The sequence below is a fragment of the Paramisgurnus dabryanus genome, chromosome 19, assembly GCF_030506205.2.
Source record: "Paramisgurnus dabryanus chromosome 19, PD_genome_1.1, whole genome shotgun sequence".
Lineage (NCBI taxonomy): Eukaryota > Metazoa > Chordata > Actinopteri > Cypriniformes > Cobitidae > Paramisgurnus > Paramisgurnus dabryanus.
Window position 1 is genome coordinate 952,116 of NC_133355.1, and position 19,711 is coordinate 971,826.

General features: G+C 36.7%; 1 protein-coding gene across 2 annotated transcripts; it reads left to right on the plus strand.

Moving 5' to 3' along the window:
* Positions 1-3,152: 3,152 nt before the first annotated feature.
* Positions 3,153-18,777, plus strand: tmem170b (transmembrane protein 170B). 2 transcript variants are annotated; one of them, XM_065285390.1, is made up of 4 exons: positions 3,153-3,413; positions 14,138-14,308; positions 14,612-14,626; positions 14,678-18,777. In XM_065285390.1, exons 1-4 carry the CDS (start codon positions 3,260-3,262, stop codon positions 14,791-14,793), a joined length of 456 nt encoding a protein of 151 aa, XP_065141462.1. In that variant the 5' UTR covers positions 3,153-3,259; the 3' UTR covers positions 14,794-18,777. The 2 variants fall into 2 exon arrangements, with proteins under 2 accessions (XP_065141462.1, XP_065141454.1); XM_065285382.1 differs by lacking the exon at positions 14,612-14,626 and having other exon boundaries at positions 14,663-18,777.
* Positions 18,778-19,711: the final 934 nt, after the last annotated feature.

Below are 19,711 nucleotides of genomic sequence, written 5' to 3' on the forward strand. Positions count from 1 at the left end.
TTCGGTTACACATAAACAAGTGACGCACGCATACCGATTCAAGAAGGCCTGCAAGAAGTCTTTCAGATTCATATTCACACACCTGGAGCGATTCTGATGACAGGATCTGATACGCTTATCAGATAGACTATGAGCTCTCACGTTGCACAAAAACTACCTTCCTTTTACAGAACAGTTCTCAGATTTCTTATGGGAAATCTATGCAAATACAGTAAATGCAACCTAACTACATCTCAGAAAGAAAAAAAAGAAGTGGGAAATACTAGCTCATTTAGTACAGCATGCTTACAGCACCACCTTGTGGTCAATGTGCAAATTATTTGTTGTCCTAAGGTCTGAAAATTTATTTTCAGACCTTGTAATTTACCAAAAATTATTATTCTGTTTTTCAACAAACCTCATTAAATTCAAGGCAAAAGCAATCACAAGGAGATGTGTTTGTGATATGCAAATCATACGGTTGTTTGTTTTCATAATTTGAGCCCTAACTTAACCTAAACCTAGTGTTCGAATTGAGGGGGGCTGGGGGGGCCCAGGACCTCCTATAAGCATTGAGGGACCCCCATAAAGCATGAAAATATAATTTGGGGAGGGGGTCTCTTGGTTTTTATTAAATTAAAATACTACGGGGGCTTAGGGGACCCCCATGATCTTTAACATAATTCGAACAATGCCTAAACCAAATTACAGTCTGTGTTATTAATGAACACATTATGTCAGTAACTATTACTTTCTTTCTGCTCTGCACTTTATTTTGATGTTCAAATTGTCTAAATTTATTCCAAATCTTCATAAAAACTATATTTGCTATCTCCATCTTTTACTTTTTGCTCTTTTAAGTTATTGTTTAAAGTAGCATCGCCCTATTTGTCATGTTTAAGGTCTCCAATGCCATGGGAACTAAATGTTACCCTTCTGTTTTTAGGAAACAAACCCTTTGCCCTTTTAGATGAGCTGGGGATTTCTTCACAAAAGAGTTAAATGTCACTCAAAAGGACCTTTGCTATCTCCGATTAGGGTTTTCTTTAAACCATTTCATCCTTTATTTCTTTAGTGTGACGTCCTCCTCACGTGACCTGTGATTTGGGGATTATTTGATATATCTGAACAATAGACTGTTAACAATGAAAAGCTTGGAACCTGGGTTTGAAAGCGAATACAACAAGCGTAGGCTCAAATATCAGACGGGTAAATAGTGTAAAATGATAAGGGTGTGTGTCACTGATCTATTGAAATTCCCATGAGTTTACATCCAGTAGACCTGTTCTGGGATTCAGGAACTTCACAATCAAAAGGCTGCACTAACAGTGAGATATTCATGGCTATGTTTGGTATAATATATAAACCTGATATGATGCTGGATCTTTTCTGATTGGGTATCTTATATGTTAATGTTTTGGCACATTCACTTTAATTTGAATAGGAAAACATATAAACCTTGTAGACTGCCAGGAAATGTTTAGATATTGATATTAGTTCATAAATGCATCATATCAATTCCTGGATAATCCATTTAATACATTAACAGATGTCTCCTAAAATTGATCTGCCAGTACAATACTTTACAGAAAATTTCCAGAACAGCAATGTCCAGTCTCAGCTGGGCAATAAAAGCAGATACAGTAGTAAAACTTTTATTGGAATTTCTGCAGTGAAACATTTCAATAATACTTTAGTCCTTTGAAACCAATGATGATGATTAGTAGTAGCAGTAGAAGTAATAGTCAGCACAATCTCATTGCAATTCATTTCGTATGTATTTTATGATTGGATTAATTTGTATTAAATCGAACAACCACATTCATATGTTTCTGTAGGATTTGCATTCACCCCTCTAATGTTGGGGTTGAGAGGCGGGGTTAGAGGCGGGGTTTTATTGTGGTTCTTTTAAAGTCCCTGTGATCCGAATGTCGCAACGACTTTACTTTCGGGTTGTGACGTATTTCTGAGTGAAACAGAATATCATGCAAGGAAAATTGTGGGCGTTTGTTTTTGTTTTGCACTGTGCTTTGATTGGATAAGAAAAAGTAGGCATTTCATATAGAAATGGAACTGGCAGCGGACAAAGGTCCTGTTCCAAATGGCTCACTTCATGTGGACTTTCGGTCTCGTGATTTTTACGCTCTGAAGTGTGCTCATCAGCGCCCCCTTTGCACCCTGCTGCAGGCTCCACACATTTTACCAACCCATAAGTCCTTGCGAAAGAGCAATCAGACGACAGATGGGAGGAGTCTGAAACAACAACAACATTCCTTCTCTTCCTATTTTTGGCGTGAGTGACGCTCGAGTCTGTCCCAAAATACGACTCTGGTGCGCCTTTGTGGACTCATGTCAAGGGTCCCTTTTAGGTCTGAACTATATGATGTCATCAAAGTGTGGACTCTGAGGAAGTCCACAAGTCCGGAGTGTGTCATTTGGGACAGGGCATGACACTTGGAGGGGGCGGAGTTTACAGATGCTCCGCCCAAGACATTTAACTGACATCATCAGAGGATGTTTGCCACAAGAGGGCGGAAGTAATTTTCAGATTTTGATTTTAAGTTTATAAGGGCAAATAAATAAGAAAATAACGACTTATGCAGATAAATTGTTTACCGCAATATTACATAAAAAAGATAGTTACTTTTGATTTCATTGGAACTTTAATAACCGAACGCTTTTGTACGATTCACGTCGTATGATACTCGTACATACTCGAAAAATATTTACGTAATAGTAGTGATAGTAGTATTAGTACAAAAAATAATACAAATAAATAAATAAATAAAATAAAAACGTACAAATAAAGAATAAATAAATTAAGTAATATAATATAAATAGAAAAAAGTATTTATAATGTATAAGTTACATAAATACAGTGAATATCTGTGAACTTATGCCAGTAATTAGCCTACCATCATCAATTTATACTTTTAATTCATAAATAACAAAAATAAAACAATAAACGAATTTAAAATAAAATATATATTCAAGTAATTAAGTAACTCACGCAAATTAATAATATAAGCCTGTCATCATCGACATCCTCGTTCATTTTCTTCATTTCCATTCATAAAGTGCATATCGGTCGAAATAAAAACGCACCCGTTCACCTCCCTTTAAGAGAGCACTGCGCCTTTAAGAGCCATGCAGAAGCGCCGGTGTGGCCGGTGTGTGTTCCTGTGTGTGTGTGTCAGCCGTACCCATCATGGCCACTGAGCAGCAGCAGCTGATGAGACGGACCCAGCCCTTCAGACACCGGTACCGGTGAGGAGGCTTCATGCCTCCATCATCCTCCTCATCCTCAGTGAGATCTCCGAGCAGGATGACTCGTGGCGGCAGCATGAATAAGGATTACTCCATTAATCTGTCGGTGCAGCAAGTGCTCAGTCTCTGGGTCCAGGGCACGGTACCGACCCTACAGCACTTCACAGGTACGTGCACACGCCAGGACAAATCCGGGGTCCGAATGGATGCGTCCGCGCACTGACGCGCGCGGAGCTGTGCGTATCCGGAGGTCACATTACACTGTACAGCGTTTTTACCTTATACAGTACAGACCATCATATTAATGCATGATGTACAGTAGTGCATGCATTGCTTATAATAAAGCAGAACTACTAGTTTTGCTGGAATCAGTAATCCTATGATGCTTTAACATGTACTGTGATAGTATATCATTATTGTATTTAACTGCAATGATATTACTATCATGATTGTGTAAAAATGCATTATCATGTCCAGAAACTATGAGATATTGACATGATTAAATTAAAATTATGGTATTCCGATAAGGAGTCGGCATGTTAATGTTTACATTTTATTATAGTAATTATTTAAAACCATGGTAAATATGGGACAATAGTAGCAGACAGTGTGCACCTTGATTATAATGTAAACAATATATTCAAAAGCTGATCTACGGTGTCAGGTGTTTCTGGATGTGGTTGTACAAATGCTACCTGACATTATGTACAGAAGTCTCAGTGTTTAAATAACATACTAAAAAATGAAAGCTTCGCTTACTGTTGGCTCCAGTGCACTAATGCGTTTACACCTGGTGTGAACCCTTCATAAGCAGCGTGTAATTATTTATCTTTGGTTAATCTTGAGTCTCTGCATCCGACTCATGCAGCGTAGTAAACCGTAGTAAATTTCAGCAGCATATTGCTCACCACATGATGCTGTACTTGTGGGCCTGATATCTAGAGCATTTTACACTTGGACTGCTCTTATAACAACACAATTTAAGTGACATACAGTATTGTCATGCTCGAGTTAAAACCTTAACACAAGCTCGGTGTCAACATTATTGGTGTAAAGCATCTGTTCAGTGTCAAGGTTATTAACAACTTTGGAAACGGTGTCCAATGTCTTCAAAAGTCTAGTTATGAGCGCAAGCGTTTCTTTTATAATAAACCCTTTCTGACGCATGTGGCATGATGCACATGATGCAACAAACACATATTTTGACACGATGAGCAACACACATAACATGAACACAAATTGCACCTTTCGGAATAGAAGTCACCGGTGGCCACTGCTAGTTCATGGATTTAAATCATGGTTGATTTGATTAACTACTGGCTCAGCCACAGTAAGTTAACGGATGTAAGTAGTAGACTGAATAAAATGTTATGTTTCAAGGGAACAGACAGGTTTTAAAACGTGTCACATTCATCTTTCCCTTCAGAGATTATAACTTATCTATTCTCATGGACATCTGGCATAATGCACACAAAAAGCAGCATGGAAAGCATTTTCGAGAATCATGATAGCATGTGAGAACTAGTTTTTATACAAATTGTGTCACAGTAGAAAAACTGTACAGAATGAAATTTCAGACATTGTTTACTGAAAAGGAAGTATTGCCACGTTACGCCCATTTTGTTGTGACAATCCTGGCATGACAATATTCTGATACTAGTTCAACTTAAAAAGTTACTTCAATCTTAAGTTAAATTAAACTGAAGTGTTAAAACTTTTCCAATTGAAGTAGTTTTTTAAGTTGATCCAACTTTTTACAATGTGTACATGTTTGCACACTAAGCTGTTGTATGGCTTTACAAGACTTGGACCATTTATTACAAATAAAATAACAGCGTAGAGGCTTTAAATGACAAAATGCTCATTTTCTTTTAACAACTGAAGTAGAAGATGGTGTAAGGTGTCACTTCCTCGCAGTCGAAGGAAATAGCCGCTCCCTACATCCGCTTTAAAAGCCTTAGCCTGTAATAAACCTGTGTTCAGAGAGCAGGCATCTCTTCATCTGTGCTGAAATAAAGCTGAATAGGTGCACAGAGAACACACATGAGATGATGACAAACTCTCACATGAGAGTTTGTAATGTTGTTTCCGGTTTTGGTCAGTGAAATGAACTCATCTAGTCATTTCCTTTCCTTCTGTTGTCAAAGACCGACTTCTGCCAGCTTAGTAGTTTGATGCTGCATTGTGTAAGAAACTTCAATGTTACTGAAATACTTTGACATCTATGTACTGTAGGGTCTAAACAAATTCAAATGCATGTAATAACCTATTTGACCAGGTGAAAATCATAGGTATGATTTTAACGATTATAAGGTGGCTTGATATCATTCAAAGTTGCTTATGCACAGTTGATATTGTGTGAAACTATTGTATGAATGTTTGATTTATGCTTTTACATTGTTGTAGTTGTTTTTGAGTAATTGTTTTATTGAATTTATGTGAATTGTTTTGCCATGTTGTTTTTGATTTGTTTGAAAGCAATACTTGTGAAGAACTTTGAGCTGCTTTCTTTGTATGAAAAGTGCTATACAAACAAAATATTAGTGTTTGGGAAACGCCCATTACAGCTCTGATGGATGAAGTTGCAGTTATCTTTATATGTTTCCTGTGTGGGGAAAGAAAACCACGCTGTGACAGCGTTTAACTATGATGGCTCTCTAGACCACATAAACAAAACTTCTATGTTTGTTTGCTGATCGCTATCTCTTTTGCTTCTCTTTTTTATCATTTTGTGGTTATCACAAGGTCATAAAGCACTTAGTAATTTGTACGTTGGTTTAATTAGAACGAGATAAGTTTGGTTCATGAATGCTCTGTGTGTCATCTCATGCTCATGTTAAAGAACAGCATTTGTCTTTGTGAATGCTACATTGTGTTAACAGGCAAACAAAAGGGCTTTTTGTAACCTCTCTTGTCTGTGTTATTGTTGACATATGATGTTTGAAGAGGCCTTTCACGTGCACATGCAGGCCTTTCACTTTTTATTTTGACCCCCTCCCGTTTTATTTTACACAAAATTTATTTTTCCATAAGGTTATATGAATACACAGCATTTTGCGAGACCTGGATATCTACCTATCTGATCACTTCTCCTTAGTAAATGGTTCATTTTATGTGTATTTCATACTATACAGTATGTGATCATCTTTATCATCTTTTGGTAGATATCTACCTATCTTATCGCTTCTCAATGGTAAATGGTTTAGTAAGTTTATGTGTATTTCATACTATATGTGGTCATCTTTATCATCTTTTGGTAGATAAAATATGTGATTTTTGTGTGAATAATATGTGTCCCTGTGATACAGTATCTCTGTGCTACAGTATCTCTGTGCTGATGTGTCCCTGTTATACAGTATCTCTGGGCTGATGTGTCCCTGTGATACAGTATCTCTGTGCTACAGTATCTCTGTGCTGATGTTTCCCTGTGCTACAGTATCTCTGTGCTACAGTATCTCTCTGCTGATGTGTCCATGTGATACAGTATCTCTGCGCTGATGTGTCCCTGTGATACAGTATATCTGTGCTACAGTATCTCTGTGCTGATGTGTCCCTGTGATACAGTATCTCTGTGCTGATGTTTCCCTGTGATACAGTATATTTGTGATACAGTATCTCTGTGCTGATGTGTCCCTGTGATACAGTATCTCTGTGCTGATGTTTCCCTGTGATACAGTATATTTGTGATACAGTATCTCTCACTGCATGAAAAGTGGAATTTTCGCCAGAATGTGGCACTGTAGATTGTTGTGAAACTCCAAGTATACGACTGCGCATGACAATTTGCAGCCAACACCGAAAACTGCCATAAGTTGTCAGAAGTTGACGTGGGTCTTGCTCTGAAGTTGTCCCCCCTTCCCCTAATTCTAGGGGAGGCTTTAACATGTAAATGAACATGCTGTGAGCTATACAAATGCAAATGAGGGTAGCAGCTGGGGGAGTGTTACTCAGGTGACATTCTGAGAGGTTTTAAACTTTGATTTTAATAAAATCTCTGGTATCAGTATAGCCAAATTACAAACTCTTAAATTGTAGCTTGAATTGATTTATTTTCAAAGTATGCTACACTGTTAACCCGGATATTGTCTTAATGATATAAACATTACTTAATATTTTGAGTTTTGGACATATACTTAAAAATATATTATACCCATAATCCTTTGTCCCTGAATATTATGATTATTTAAGCTTTTTTACAGAATTAAGAACTAATAAGAACTTTAACTACTTAAATATTTGTTAAAATGTCATAGAGGTTTTTTGCTCTAATATTATTCATGTTGTTTAGTTTTAAATGATAAATTACCATTTTTGTTAATGAAAGTCACCGTTCAGGTGATCAGTGTTTATTGACATAAACAGCACATTGTACTGTATTTTTCGCAGTTTTGTGTGTGTTTCAGTGGAGAATCAAGTTTATTCAATGACTGACTTATTCATGAGTTTTGTGTTATAATACCATTTATAACACTAAGAGAATTATAATTATAAATGAATTAAAAATAGAAAATCTTTCAACTCAGTTAACTAAGCGGAGATGTTGGACAGAGTAATTCAAAATCATCTTTAAGTTTAATGACAATCATTTATCAAAATATTTTCTTCATCATTTATCACAATACTATCAAAATATTTTTCCCTAATTTTTTTTTAAACTATCCCTTTAAGTAGATTCAGTTTGTCCAGGCCAACAGTATATATGAATATCTCTGTATGTCATTAGCAATAACCAATGTTAGGTAAAAAAAAAGATACACAAAACAATTTATTTCAACAATTTTAATTGTTTTAACAGAGTTTTAATCAGGCTCAATTTGTGCATTCTATGCAAACAACATGTCAAACAACAAAATGTCTGTCTGGAAGGGAATGAAGCAAGGAAACTTGTGCAATTACATCACAGCTCAAATACTGTGCATAGTGGCATGACTACAGTTATTGAATTCACATACTGGTAATCCTGCCATACTTGTCCATCATATACATCTCCTAACACACCCTTTGGCATTTCCCGCTTTCGCCTTTCATCTAATTTCTCTTCAAATCCAAGTCTTTTAACAAGTCCTCCCAGAGACTGCACAACACTCTTGTATCAGTAAGAACGTATTGGATGGACATACTCTTCACTGCTCAAATATGTAGTCTTGCTTAGCAAGGCAGAGCCACATTTCTTCCTTAATGCAGACCTCTGCTGTGGGTGATTATAAAATGGGATGTGACCACAAGTCCTGCAAACCTTTGTACCATCCCGTCTGAGCTCATAGGTTTCAGTAAGCATGTACACTGTCATACATTTTGGACAACCCACATACTGTAAGAAGTCGTCACGGAGGATACCAGTCAATTTCATCATGCCCAAAAGTTTCATTAACAAGTGTTCTGGTTTTTCACTTCTGGCCTGATCACTTCCATGCTCCTCCCCATCTTGTATGTGAGGATAGGGTTCACTCTGCTCCTCAGCAAGGATTTCCCCCTCTTCATCCACATAGTCATCCTATGAAATTTTAAAGGACATATTTAAAACACATGCAATGCACATACTCAGCACCACCATTAGACCATTAGAGATGGAAAAGCCCATCGTTAATATGGCCATTTGAGATTGAAAAGTCCATCATGAATGTGGCCATTTGAGATTGAAAAGTCCATCATAAATGTGGCCATTTGAGATTGAAAAGCCCATTGTTAATATGGTCATTTGAGATTTAAAAAGAACATAATTAATATGTTCATTTCTCATCAATAGGGCCATTTGAGTATGAAAAGATTTGAAAACTGTAGTTGAAAAAGATCATGTGCATCTCAAACAGCTAGCTTTAGTGCAATGAACCAGTTAAGTACTTTGTGGGAACTTCATCCACTTCAACTTCATTTTAGGATTTTTTAATACTTTATAAAGTGTGTTTATACTTTAGTTGCTTTCATTAGTTAACTAACAGAAATTTAAGAGTGGAAAACAATCATGTGGGTGAAAATTGTTAGGTTTTCCCATTTCAGCTCTGGATTAGCATGTATTGAACTTTATACTAGTATATCCAAATGTAATTTCATGCTTACCACACAACAGGAGATGTCCAGGAAAAGACGAATGCTTTGGTCATCTGCTGTTTCGTCTGAAAAACAACAAACAGAAGATAACGTTATGCATTATAACGCGATATTCCTATTCAATTATAATTTACTATTAAAATAACAACAACAGTGATAATCAACCACATTTAACTCCAACGTTTTTGTTTAACTTGTTGATTTTATTTTACTTTACTTGTTGATATGTTTTAGTATTGTTTAAAATGATAACATACGTAAAGCAAGCCAAGCTTATATAAAAAATATGTATTTATGCTCACCGTTGTCTGAACTGAAATTCGCTGGGTGCGTTTCTTCAAATTCTTCAATCACTTCTTTTTCTGGGTCCTCGGAGTGCATTTCACTTTCACCAATCTCTCTAACTCCAGTAAAGTTATCTTCCGGGTCTTTACACCTGACGGGACATCACTCACAGCGGATTCATGACTGGGTAGCAGCAGGCTCTGTACGTTATCTGACGTAGCCCTTTTGGATTTTTTTCTCCCAAACTCCATTTTTTAAATAGCGCTTTCTGTGGTCAAAATACTGTGTATGACACACTTCAGTGTTGCAATGTTTACAGAAGCGCCGAGGTCGTTTCTTCAGTCTTGGGACTTACATCTTTCAACTGACAGCACACTGTGTTGATTTCACACAGAGCTTCCGGCACATCGCGTTTGTTGTTTATATCATACGCATGCGCACACGTCTCACAAGATTTTCCTTATATCAATAACCTCGCATGTGATTGGAGGAGCCCGACAGGCTTCTCGCCTTCGTCCAATCATGTGCGAGGTCATGGTCACGGCTCACACAGCAGTGTCGACAAGCGTAACAGACGTTTGGTTTGGTGTTTGTAACTCTCCAAGAAGAGCAGACGGGTGCACAATCCCAAGATTGCGGTAAGAATAATTTTATGTATAAGCATATTTTTTGAAGTAGCCCAAGCTGTGTGTTTTATAACTAAGAGGTGTTTTTTGTCTTGTAATTTACAGGAGGCAGTACGGCGTCTCTGAGGCACACTGCAGGCGCTATGAACCAGAGCAAAGGTAACGTTACGATTTAAAGAATATGTTTTTATTCTTGTATAAGGAAATAGATACGTTAATAGATCCGAGCTTAAACCCACACATTTTGTTTTCACAGACTAACGTCGCCTCATAACAAAGCCGTGACCTCCGATTTGCTTGGGGCTATTTCAGCAAGTCCAGATTTACTGCTGAGAATGACGACATTGTTTGTAAGTATAACTTCTAATGTTTTTTCTCATTTCTTGTTTAATTGTACCGTGACTCTTTTTATTAATACCAGTCTCATTTAATTGTTTTCCAGCTGCCCGTAAGACGTGTTATGAGTCGGTACGCCGGAGTTTCAGATACAAACAACCTGAACTCGCATCGCAGGCGGAAAATGCGAAAAGTTTAGCTCGGAGTCGATCCAGAAGAAAAATGGTAAGATTTATTATATTAGATCAGTTTTTTGTCAATGTGAGTATTTTTCAGGTCACTTATTGTCCTTATTGATTGTATTACAGTTGCTGGAAGCGAGACGAAGTGTGTTGGCTGAGGATGAGATGGACATTTGGAAGTGCGCCACCATAGATCTCATATCTGATGAGGAATACGGCATTGTTGGCGGGGTGTCTGGATGGATTGTGCGGCCACCGCCCTCTCGCAGCCTGGAACTCTCCGAGCTCTGTGCCACGCTGCAATCCAGATTAGAGGCGATACCAAAGTACCGGGCAACTCACCATATACGCGTGAAAAAGTGACTTTTTTACAACGTTTTTGAGGTTTTTTTTCAACACTTTGAAAAAGATTTTTAGGGATCTTTCCCGAACATCTTAGGCACTTTTTGACGTGTTTGGAGTACAATATAAGAGACATTATGCTGCTTTGTACATAGTTGTGTGTTTATAAATAAAGCTCTTTCTTTGAATAAACAGCTGTGTGTTTATAAATAAACCTCTTTGTTTTCTCTTATATTCCTTGATGTTGTGAATAATGTAGTACATAGCACAATGACATTAATATATAAAAAATGATAACATAAATTATTTATTATTATTATTATTTATTGGGGTTTACATTTATAATGAGCCAGGGTGCCCAATAACCCCCCTCTTTAGAGTAACGGCCCGACTTGAATTTACTCACTCGGTATTGGCTGAAGCCACTACTTTTAAACAAGAAAAATCCCTTGTGATTGGCTTGAAGTCATCTGCCAACCATTCACGGGGGATTTTACTTGTTTAAAAGTTGTGGCTTCAGCCAATACTGAGTGATTACATTCAAGTGGGCCGTTACTCTAGTTTTGCTGCTATTCACATGCTAATTAGGCCAGAGACGCTCTAACTGGCCGGCAGAGATTTCGCTGCTATTCATATGCTAATTAGAGGCATCGCACCCGCGCGGGGCTCTCCACCTACGTCATGGTTCGTTTATGACGATTTGTGACACAGACAAACGCGAAGCTCGCTGCTGGTAAATTGAGGAAAGCTGCCGAAAATTCGGGAGATTTTCGGGAGCCTACAGGCGCTTACGGGGACGAAAATCCCACTTTCTGCTGATGTGTCCCTGTGATGCAGTATCTCTGTGCTACAGTATTTTTGTGCTGATGTGTCCCTGTGATACAGTATATTTGTGATACAGTATCTCTGTGCTGATGTGTCCCTGTGATACAGTATCACTGTGCCGATGTGTCCCTGTGATACAGTATCTCTGTGCTACAGTATCTATGTGCTGACGTGTCCCTGTGATGCAGTATCTCTGTGCTCATGTGTCCCTGTGGTGCTACAGTATCTCTGTTCTGATGTGTCTCTGTGCTACCGTATATCTGTGTTACATTGTGTTACAATATTCTCTGTTCTGAATTGTCTCTGTGGCAGAGTGTCTCTGTGGCGAAGTGTCTCTACGTTATCTATGCGGTACAGTATCTCTGTGGTACAGTATTTATGTGGTTCAGCATCACTATGCTACGGTATTCTGTGCTACAGTATCTTTGTGTTAAGTGTTGCCTGCTTTGGCTGATGCAGTAGGCCGTGCCATCTCAAGAACTGCAGCAGTGTTCCTGGCACAGCATGGCTCTGCTGTCAGATGCTTTTGTGCTGTCAGGCTCAGTGTACTGATAACATGGTTTGATGGACCTCTCTTTCTTTGCTGTTTGCCCGTACATACTTGTGCGTGTGTGTGCGCGCGCGCGCATGTCTGTGTGTGTGTGTTAGTGTGTGTTGTTTACAAACTTCAAGCACAAAAGCTTTTGTGTCTGGACATTATGTCTTAGTTAGAATGTGAGCTTATGGCTTAATCAATACATTGTGTGTATGTGTCTACTTCCTTAGACTGGTTTACACTAAAATAAGCGACATAAATTAATTGACCGGACCTTGCATTACATGTATTACACTTGAATGTTCTGTTTGGTACATGCAACAGTATCACACGCTTGCATGTTTACAATATATATGTCTTTTCACACATTTTAAGGGGAAGTGCTTTAATCAGCCCTATGCAGAATGTGCACGTATGCAGTTGGTTATTTGATCCATGCATTTTTACCTTGCTGAATTGCTGTTGTCAGCAGATTTGCCTGCCTGAGCTCATGATTTCTTAATCTTTTTTCATTTGCGTGTAAATGCATTTCACAAAGCTCATGACATCAGCGGTTAAATAACTGTTAGCTAAAGGGATTTGCAATGTTTAGGAATCTTCAAGAGCAGACTGATTCCTAACAGGGTGGATCGGCAGACCCAAACTCTTCATTTTCTTCTCTCAGAAGTATGTGACACTTCAGTCATGTCCAAAATGACTGCGTTATACAGATCGTGAAAGATAAATGGAAGTAAATAGACAGTTTGTATGTTATTGAGACAGCAAACAGTGAGGGAAGTTCATTGTTTTAAATATTGACTGTTGCCGTGTTCAGCTGTTTTAAAGAGCTTGTGGGTTTTAGCACTTTTAGAAAATAAACTTCTTCTAATACATTTACACTGTCAGTCATTTAACATTTTAAAGTCATTTTCAATGTTTGCTAACGCTGTCGGAAGTGGACATGCATTACAAAAGTTATGTTTCTTTTCTCATCTTTCAAATTGTATTATTATTTTTTATTTGTGTTATTGTTTCAGACCATGCACCAGCAATTTAAATAAAAATCTTAAAATAAAATCACGAGACCACTAAGTCCGAGACGAGACAGAGACTTAAGACAGTCGAGACTGTGACAAGACCAAGACCTGCAAAAAATTGTCTTGAGATGTGTCTTAAGACCAAGACCGGTCTCAAGGACTACAACACTGATTTGGTCACATATCATATCCAGTTCTTTACTAGTACTTGGTAACTAGGTACACTTAATTTTGACATAATCAATGTAAAAATATGCATATAGTTAATATAACACCCCATATACAGTAGGTCAGTGGTAGAGCATTGCATTAGCAGCGCAAAAAGGCCATGGTTTCAAACAGGGAACACACATATTGATAAGAAAATGTATACCTTGTATTTAAAGCATCTGCCAAATGCAAAATCCTTTATTCAGTGTGTGCTGTGAAATAAAGTGTGAAGATGTTGAACAAACATTCCTCACAAAGCAGTTCCTCTTTGATAAAGAAAGCAGAACTCCTTAAGAAGAACACAGAAACATCGATTTCATTATTAGTCAGGACAGACTTAGGACAGCATTTACTTACCAAAAAGTACTACAATCTCATTCTTGTGTTCATATACTGACAAAAAGATGAAACATATCTCAGGTTGTATCACAGTCTTTTGATTTAATCTAACTCTCTGACGGTTTTGATTTCTTTGTTTCTTTGCAGAGATGTGGTACTGGGTGTTTCTCTGGTGTCTCTTCTCATCTCTGTTCGTCCACAGCGCCGTGGGTCTGCTCATGTGCGTTACGCTTCAGCGTCATAAGAGAGGACGATTGATCACGGTGGTCCTGATCAGTGTGGGCTTTCTGGCATCACTCACAGGAGGAGTTATCACCAGTCAGTTTCTCATTTTTATTTACATTTACATTACATTGTATACAAAGTATGTAGTTTTTATAATATTTAATATATACAAAAGACATAAACATCTTGGATGACATAGGGGTGAGTAAATAATCAGGATTTTTTTTTTATGAAAGAGGAGTAATCCTTTAAGTGTGCAGAGATTCCCATTTCATTTAACTGAGGACAAAATCTGATTGATTTGAAGTCAAATAAGATATTAAGGAGATTATATGAGGTTTTCTTTTTCAGCAGTCACGCTGTTTTACTCCAGCAATTGAAGATGTCATTTCTCAGGTGCGGCAGTCGCAGGTGTGTGATGTCATTGTTTGTGATGTCATTTCTCAGGTGCGGCAGTAGCAGGTGTGTATCGTGTGGCGGGGAAGGACATGACACCATTAGAAGCTCTGGTTTTCGGGGTCGGCCAGACCACTTTTACCGTCATAATTTCATTTTCACGGATACTAGCCACGCTCTGAATGGACAGAGTCACTCACTGACGCAGCCAACCGGCTCACAGAAGAGGCGGGATGAGGATAAAGTGGGTTGGGTCGAGGTGAGTGGCATTAAGGGTGTGTCCTGTGGTGCAAACAGATTAGCTTTAGGAGTACCTGGTAAACCCTTTGGAATGACATCGGTTCAAATCAGATGCAAAAACAGCATGAAGCTGTTTATAAGCCTTTGTCAGAAACTCAATCAACGTGCCAATTGCCTTGATGGAGAATTACAATGACTCTTTAGACGTTTTTGTTTTGTTTTTGCACATGAAACGCTGCAGCTTTATGTCCATCACTTGATGTTGGAGTCGTAGCAATGCAGTACAGTGGAAAAATACTGCAACCATAATCACATGGATGCATCTATCTATCTATCCTAACCATTTACGATACAAGCTGGGCGGCCTAAAACATTCCTGTTTGTATGGATGGATTTTGACTTTGGTCTAACAGTGTTATCACATCGTGATTTTTTTCTACTTTGCACATTTTTTTACATGGAGGAAGATGTTTAATATGCTTTAATGGATCTGAGTGCTGGGGCACTGCTTAACAACACAGACCTTTATTCAAAGACTAATCTGGTCTCTTTAAACCTAGTTAATGTAGTTTTATATCATTATATCATGGCATAAATCTGTTGTCCATGTAAATGATCGCTCTACACAGGTATTCAAGTCTTTATGTATAATCCACATTACTGTGGCAATACTATTACTGCTCATATATGGGGACTTTAAACCACAGGCCTTAAAAGACGAGACACGCAACTCTCGTGAGTCAAGTATTTGTCAATACATCCTGAACTGATTCTGCTGCACACTTCTCTGCGTCTCTATGGGCCTCAAAGCCGCAGTGGTGTTGCGTCACGCCTCATAAACACATGTTAGGATATCCGGAAAAAAAATGCATTGTACTTGAACTTTCTAATGCAGAAGTTTACACTGAGGCCATAAGAAAATAATGTGTCTTTGCCAACAGTTTAAATGTGTGAAAACTGAAGATTGCACTCGCAATAATTTGCCTTTCATAAGATTCCCAATCCATGATCCTTATAGACTTTACCAAAAACAGTATCAGCATCAGATCTGTGAGTGTTGTGCTGTTATAGAGATGTTTTATTGGTTAAACAGTGTGAAATATGACAGCATAAACAGTGTGTTTTACTTATACGGCTGCCAATATTTGCAACAAATGATGCTTTAGTTTGCTTATTTTCCTTGTTTTGAACTACCATCACTTTCAATGGGCTGATAGTTAAAGACCATTAGATTTTTTTTCAAACTTCAGCTTTTAAAGTTTTTATTTACAGTATTTATTTTTTTAATATCTATAAAGTTTATATACATAAACTGTACATGGAGGATGCACCAATATTTTGGCCTATTATCAGTATTGGCAGATTCAAGCATTTTTGCCACTATCAGACATCTGTGAATTGTTTAAAAACAGCTAATGATGAAGCCAGATACCTGGCATTTAAAAGGGGAAGATAAAAACACAAACTTGATAAAAATACAGTTCGTACGCTCGGCATAAAATACTTTACAAGTAAAAGGCAAAAAGTATCTACTTTTAGGCATTCATGTGAAACCGATAAACAATCATGTTTAAAACAAACTTTGTTTCAAATTCAGATGCTTTATTTTACGCAAGTATTACTTGCAATTTAATTGCATGTGTGCCGTCTGAACCATGTTTTAAATGTCTTCAATCTTACCCCAAGGTAATTTTTTTCCTTGTTAAGTATTACAAAACAGCTTCTTTTATATGCATACAGTATGTCTGTTTACAGATGCTCCATGTGTGACTGTTGTGTAAATGCCAGTAACATCTGCAGGTCATTTTAACACATTAGTAAGGGATTTCAGTCTCTGATACGCACAAAGGAATCAGATTTCTCTGTTTCTTTAAGCCAAAGTAAACCTTATCTCTTCGTGTTCAGTACTTTTTAAATTAAATATAATTTTTTAACACTTAGCTTTTTATATTATGTGTTTTTGTTTGTCACACTTCTCTTAGCACTGATTCTGTTTAAAACCTACTGTATAAAATAGGTTTTTTTATCATTTTGTTGATACTGTGAAAGATTTTCTGATATTAGGTAATGATGTTACGATATTTATGAGAACACTGGATGATCATTTCATTCTTATGCAACTAACTAATAGGTTTTCTGGCAGTATAAGAGGAGCCCAGCAGAGGGCGCCAGTGTACTGTGAATGAGTCTTTCATGTAGAAATGATTGTAGCTTTGCTCTGCACACTTCTGCAGATATGTTGTGTTATTTATGAAGACTTACAATACTCACTTTTAAAAAAGTCACTTTAATTTTTTTATTTTTAAAAATCATTTTTAGCTCTTTTTCATTTTTCCAACTTACATTCAAACAATGCTACTCGTATTATTTTGCAGTATTTACACTAGTATGTATTGTGGACAGCATGTGAGTTTTGTGTATGTATTTTAAACCCAAATGATCTAGATTTCAAATGTGCAGTATACAGTCTAGTGTGCACTTGCATCCTACAGTCATAACGTGATCTTTCTTGAAGGAAAGATTCATATTTAATAAAATCAGCATAATGGTAAAAAAATGAATGCATTTTTAAACACATTTGTATAAACAGTACAAAATAATCACATTTATTTTCAAGATAATGACTGATCACCACTATATAGTGTTGTCATGTATGAAATATTTATCTTTTAATACTGCTTCTTGTTTCATATATCACTTAAAAAGATTATTGACAATATATATTGAATCACGTGCAGTACATAATACGATGATATTCAATTCTCAACATAGTCACACACTTTCAACCCTCTTTCAGCAAAACCTCCTGGTATCTAAGTATTTGAACTTTGGTTGAATGTTTAAAGATTTTTTTCTTTAATATGTTTCTTTTAATATGTTACTATTGCCAAGGTACAAACAAAATATGAACACTGTTAAAGAGAGAAAATGAATGGTGCTTTTATTTATGTAGAGTTTCTCTCTTTAACAGTTGTTGTTTGTTTGCATTTTTTTTGCTTTCTCTTAGCACTTTATTTATTAATGAAGTTTTCTGTAGACTTTTTACTTAACCTTGACCTTCACCAAGAACATGAGTTCCTAATCAAATGCACAAACTTTAAATTAATTTATTAAAATAGCCCTTATACCTATGGTATATACATTTTTGTGTTTGAATGATGCAGAAGTGGATTGTTTAGGTTTAAGTTTGTCATAAATATAGTATTTGTGTACATGAATGAAGTTGTATGTATACTGTTTGTGTTTGAATGGTGTTTAAGCATGCTGTCAGTGTTGTGTTTGAGTGCATTAACACTTTTACTGCTTTGAATCTCAGCAAGTTTTCACCTTTCAAAGAAATGATTTGATTTAATCACATTTGTATTTTTTGATAAGTTGGACTCAGTTTAAAACCCCTTTAATTTCGAAACTTTAAAAGAAAGTTTTTAAGCTCTTGTAATACTTGTGGATTGTCTTTGTCTTTTTTAACATTTGTTTTTCTTATGTTGCTTTTTGTTGGTTTGCACAGTTTTTAAAGGCCATAAATAGAGTTTAGCAACTGGTGTGATTTGTATATTACTATACTATATGACAACATCATTATATGGTGATATGGTTTCAGATCTTTAGAGATGCTGGCAAAACTCAAGATGGAAAATATTGCAATACAGAGCGAGACATGATATCTGATATTTTCTCTGTTAACATAAAATGATTTTATAAAGCATACTCTTTCGTCATCGGAGCATTACACCTGCGCGTCTGTACCCCAGCGCTTGCATGCAATAATGCAACTCCTCTTGGACTTTAATGTTTTTGTGAACGGATTTCTGACAATCCTTCTTAACCGCTACTTGTGTGTAAATATTGTATAATATGTTATTTTATAAAAATATTGCCAAGTGTCTAGTTCTGTACAAATTTTCATTTGTAAAGACAAACACCTGCAGTGAGTTGAAATAAAAATGTTTTACAATTAAAGTTGCCTTGTGGTCTTTTGTCATTTATATTAAAATGTTGTTCTTGATGAATAAATACATAAAAAGCTTTCAGTGTAATCTTTGTTAAGATATTACAATGATGTGCATGTACAGTAAGTCACTTTGGATTAAATGATCTGGCAAATGCATACTGTATTTTAAATGCAAGACCAGCACACCGCCAAGTAACAGCAACATGATAGATAATGGATACAAAAATGATACGTTATTATTCCATACTTATATAATTATATTATACTAATTCATTTTGACAATCCAGCTCCAAAAGGCTATACTTTATCATCTCTTATAAAACTTTTTACTTTGTACAAAAGTAATATTGCTTAGTATCTACAATAAACTGTAGGCCGTTTACTCCCTTAAGCATAAATGTTAAAACATTAACTATTTAAAGACAATTGGCATCCCCCCAAAATAATGTCTTTCTTTCAATTTTGACTTTGTAAGGGCGTCTAATTTTAATATGATCTTAACTGACGGTTTTGTCTACCCAGTTCATGTCAAATGGTACAATGTCTTGAATTGTATAGCCACATTGAAATCACAATTAAGGTCAGACTTGTTTCTTTTTATAAGTTACTAGAAGCAGACTCATTGCTGTATGGCTCATTTAGTCTCGACAGAGACTACCATCTCATTTCCGGTACGTGTTCCCTCCCCACTCCACACAAGAGTGGACGTGCAGAACCAAAGCATTCGTACTACCTGCAAACAGGGTGCCACCCTCCTGGAGCCACTCAGAGGGGGACAGGGGATTATTTTTGGAGCCACTGTTCTTAGCACTAAATATGGTAAAAATAATTTAAAATGGGACGTTTGGTTGTAAAATACAGCCCAATTTTTTGCAAAGGAAATAGCGAAGGTTTGCTATAATATGATT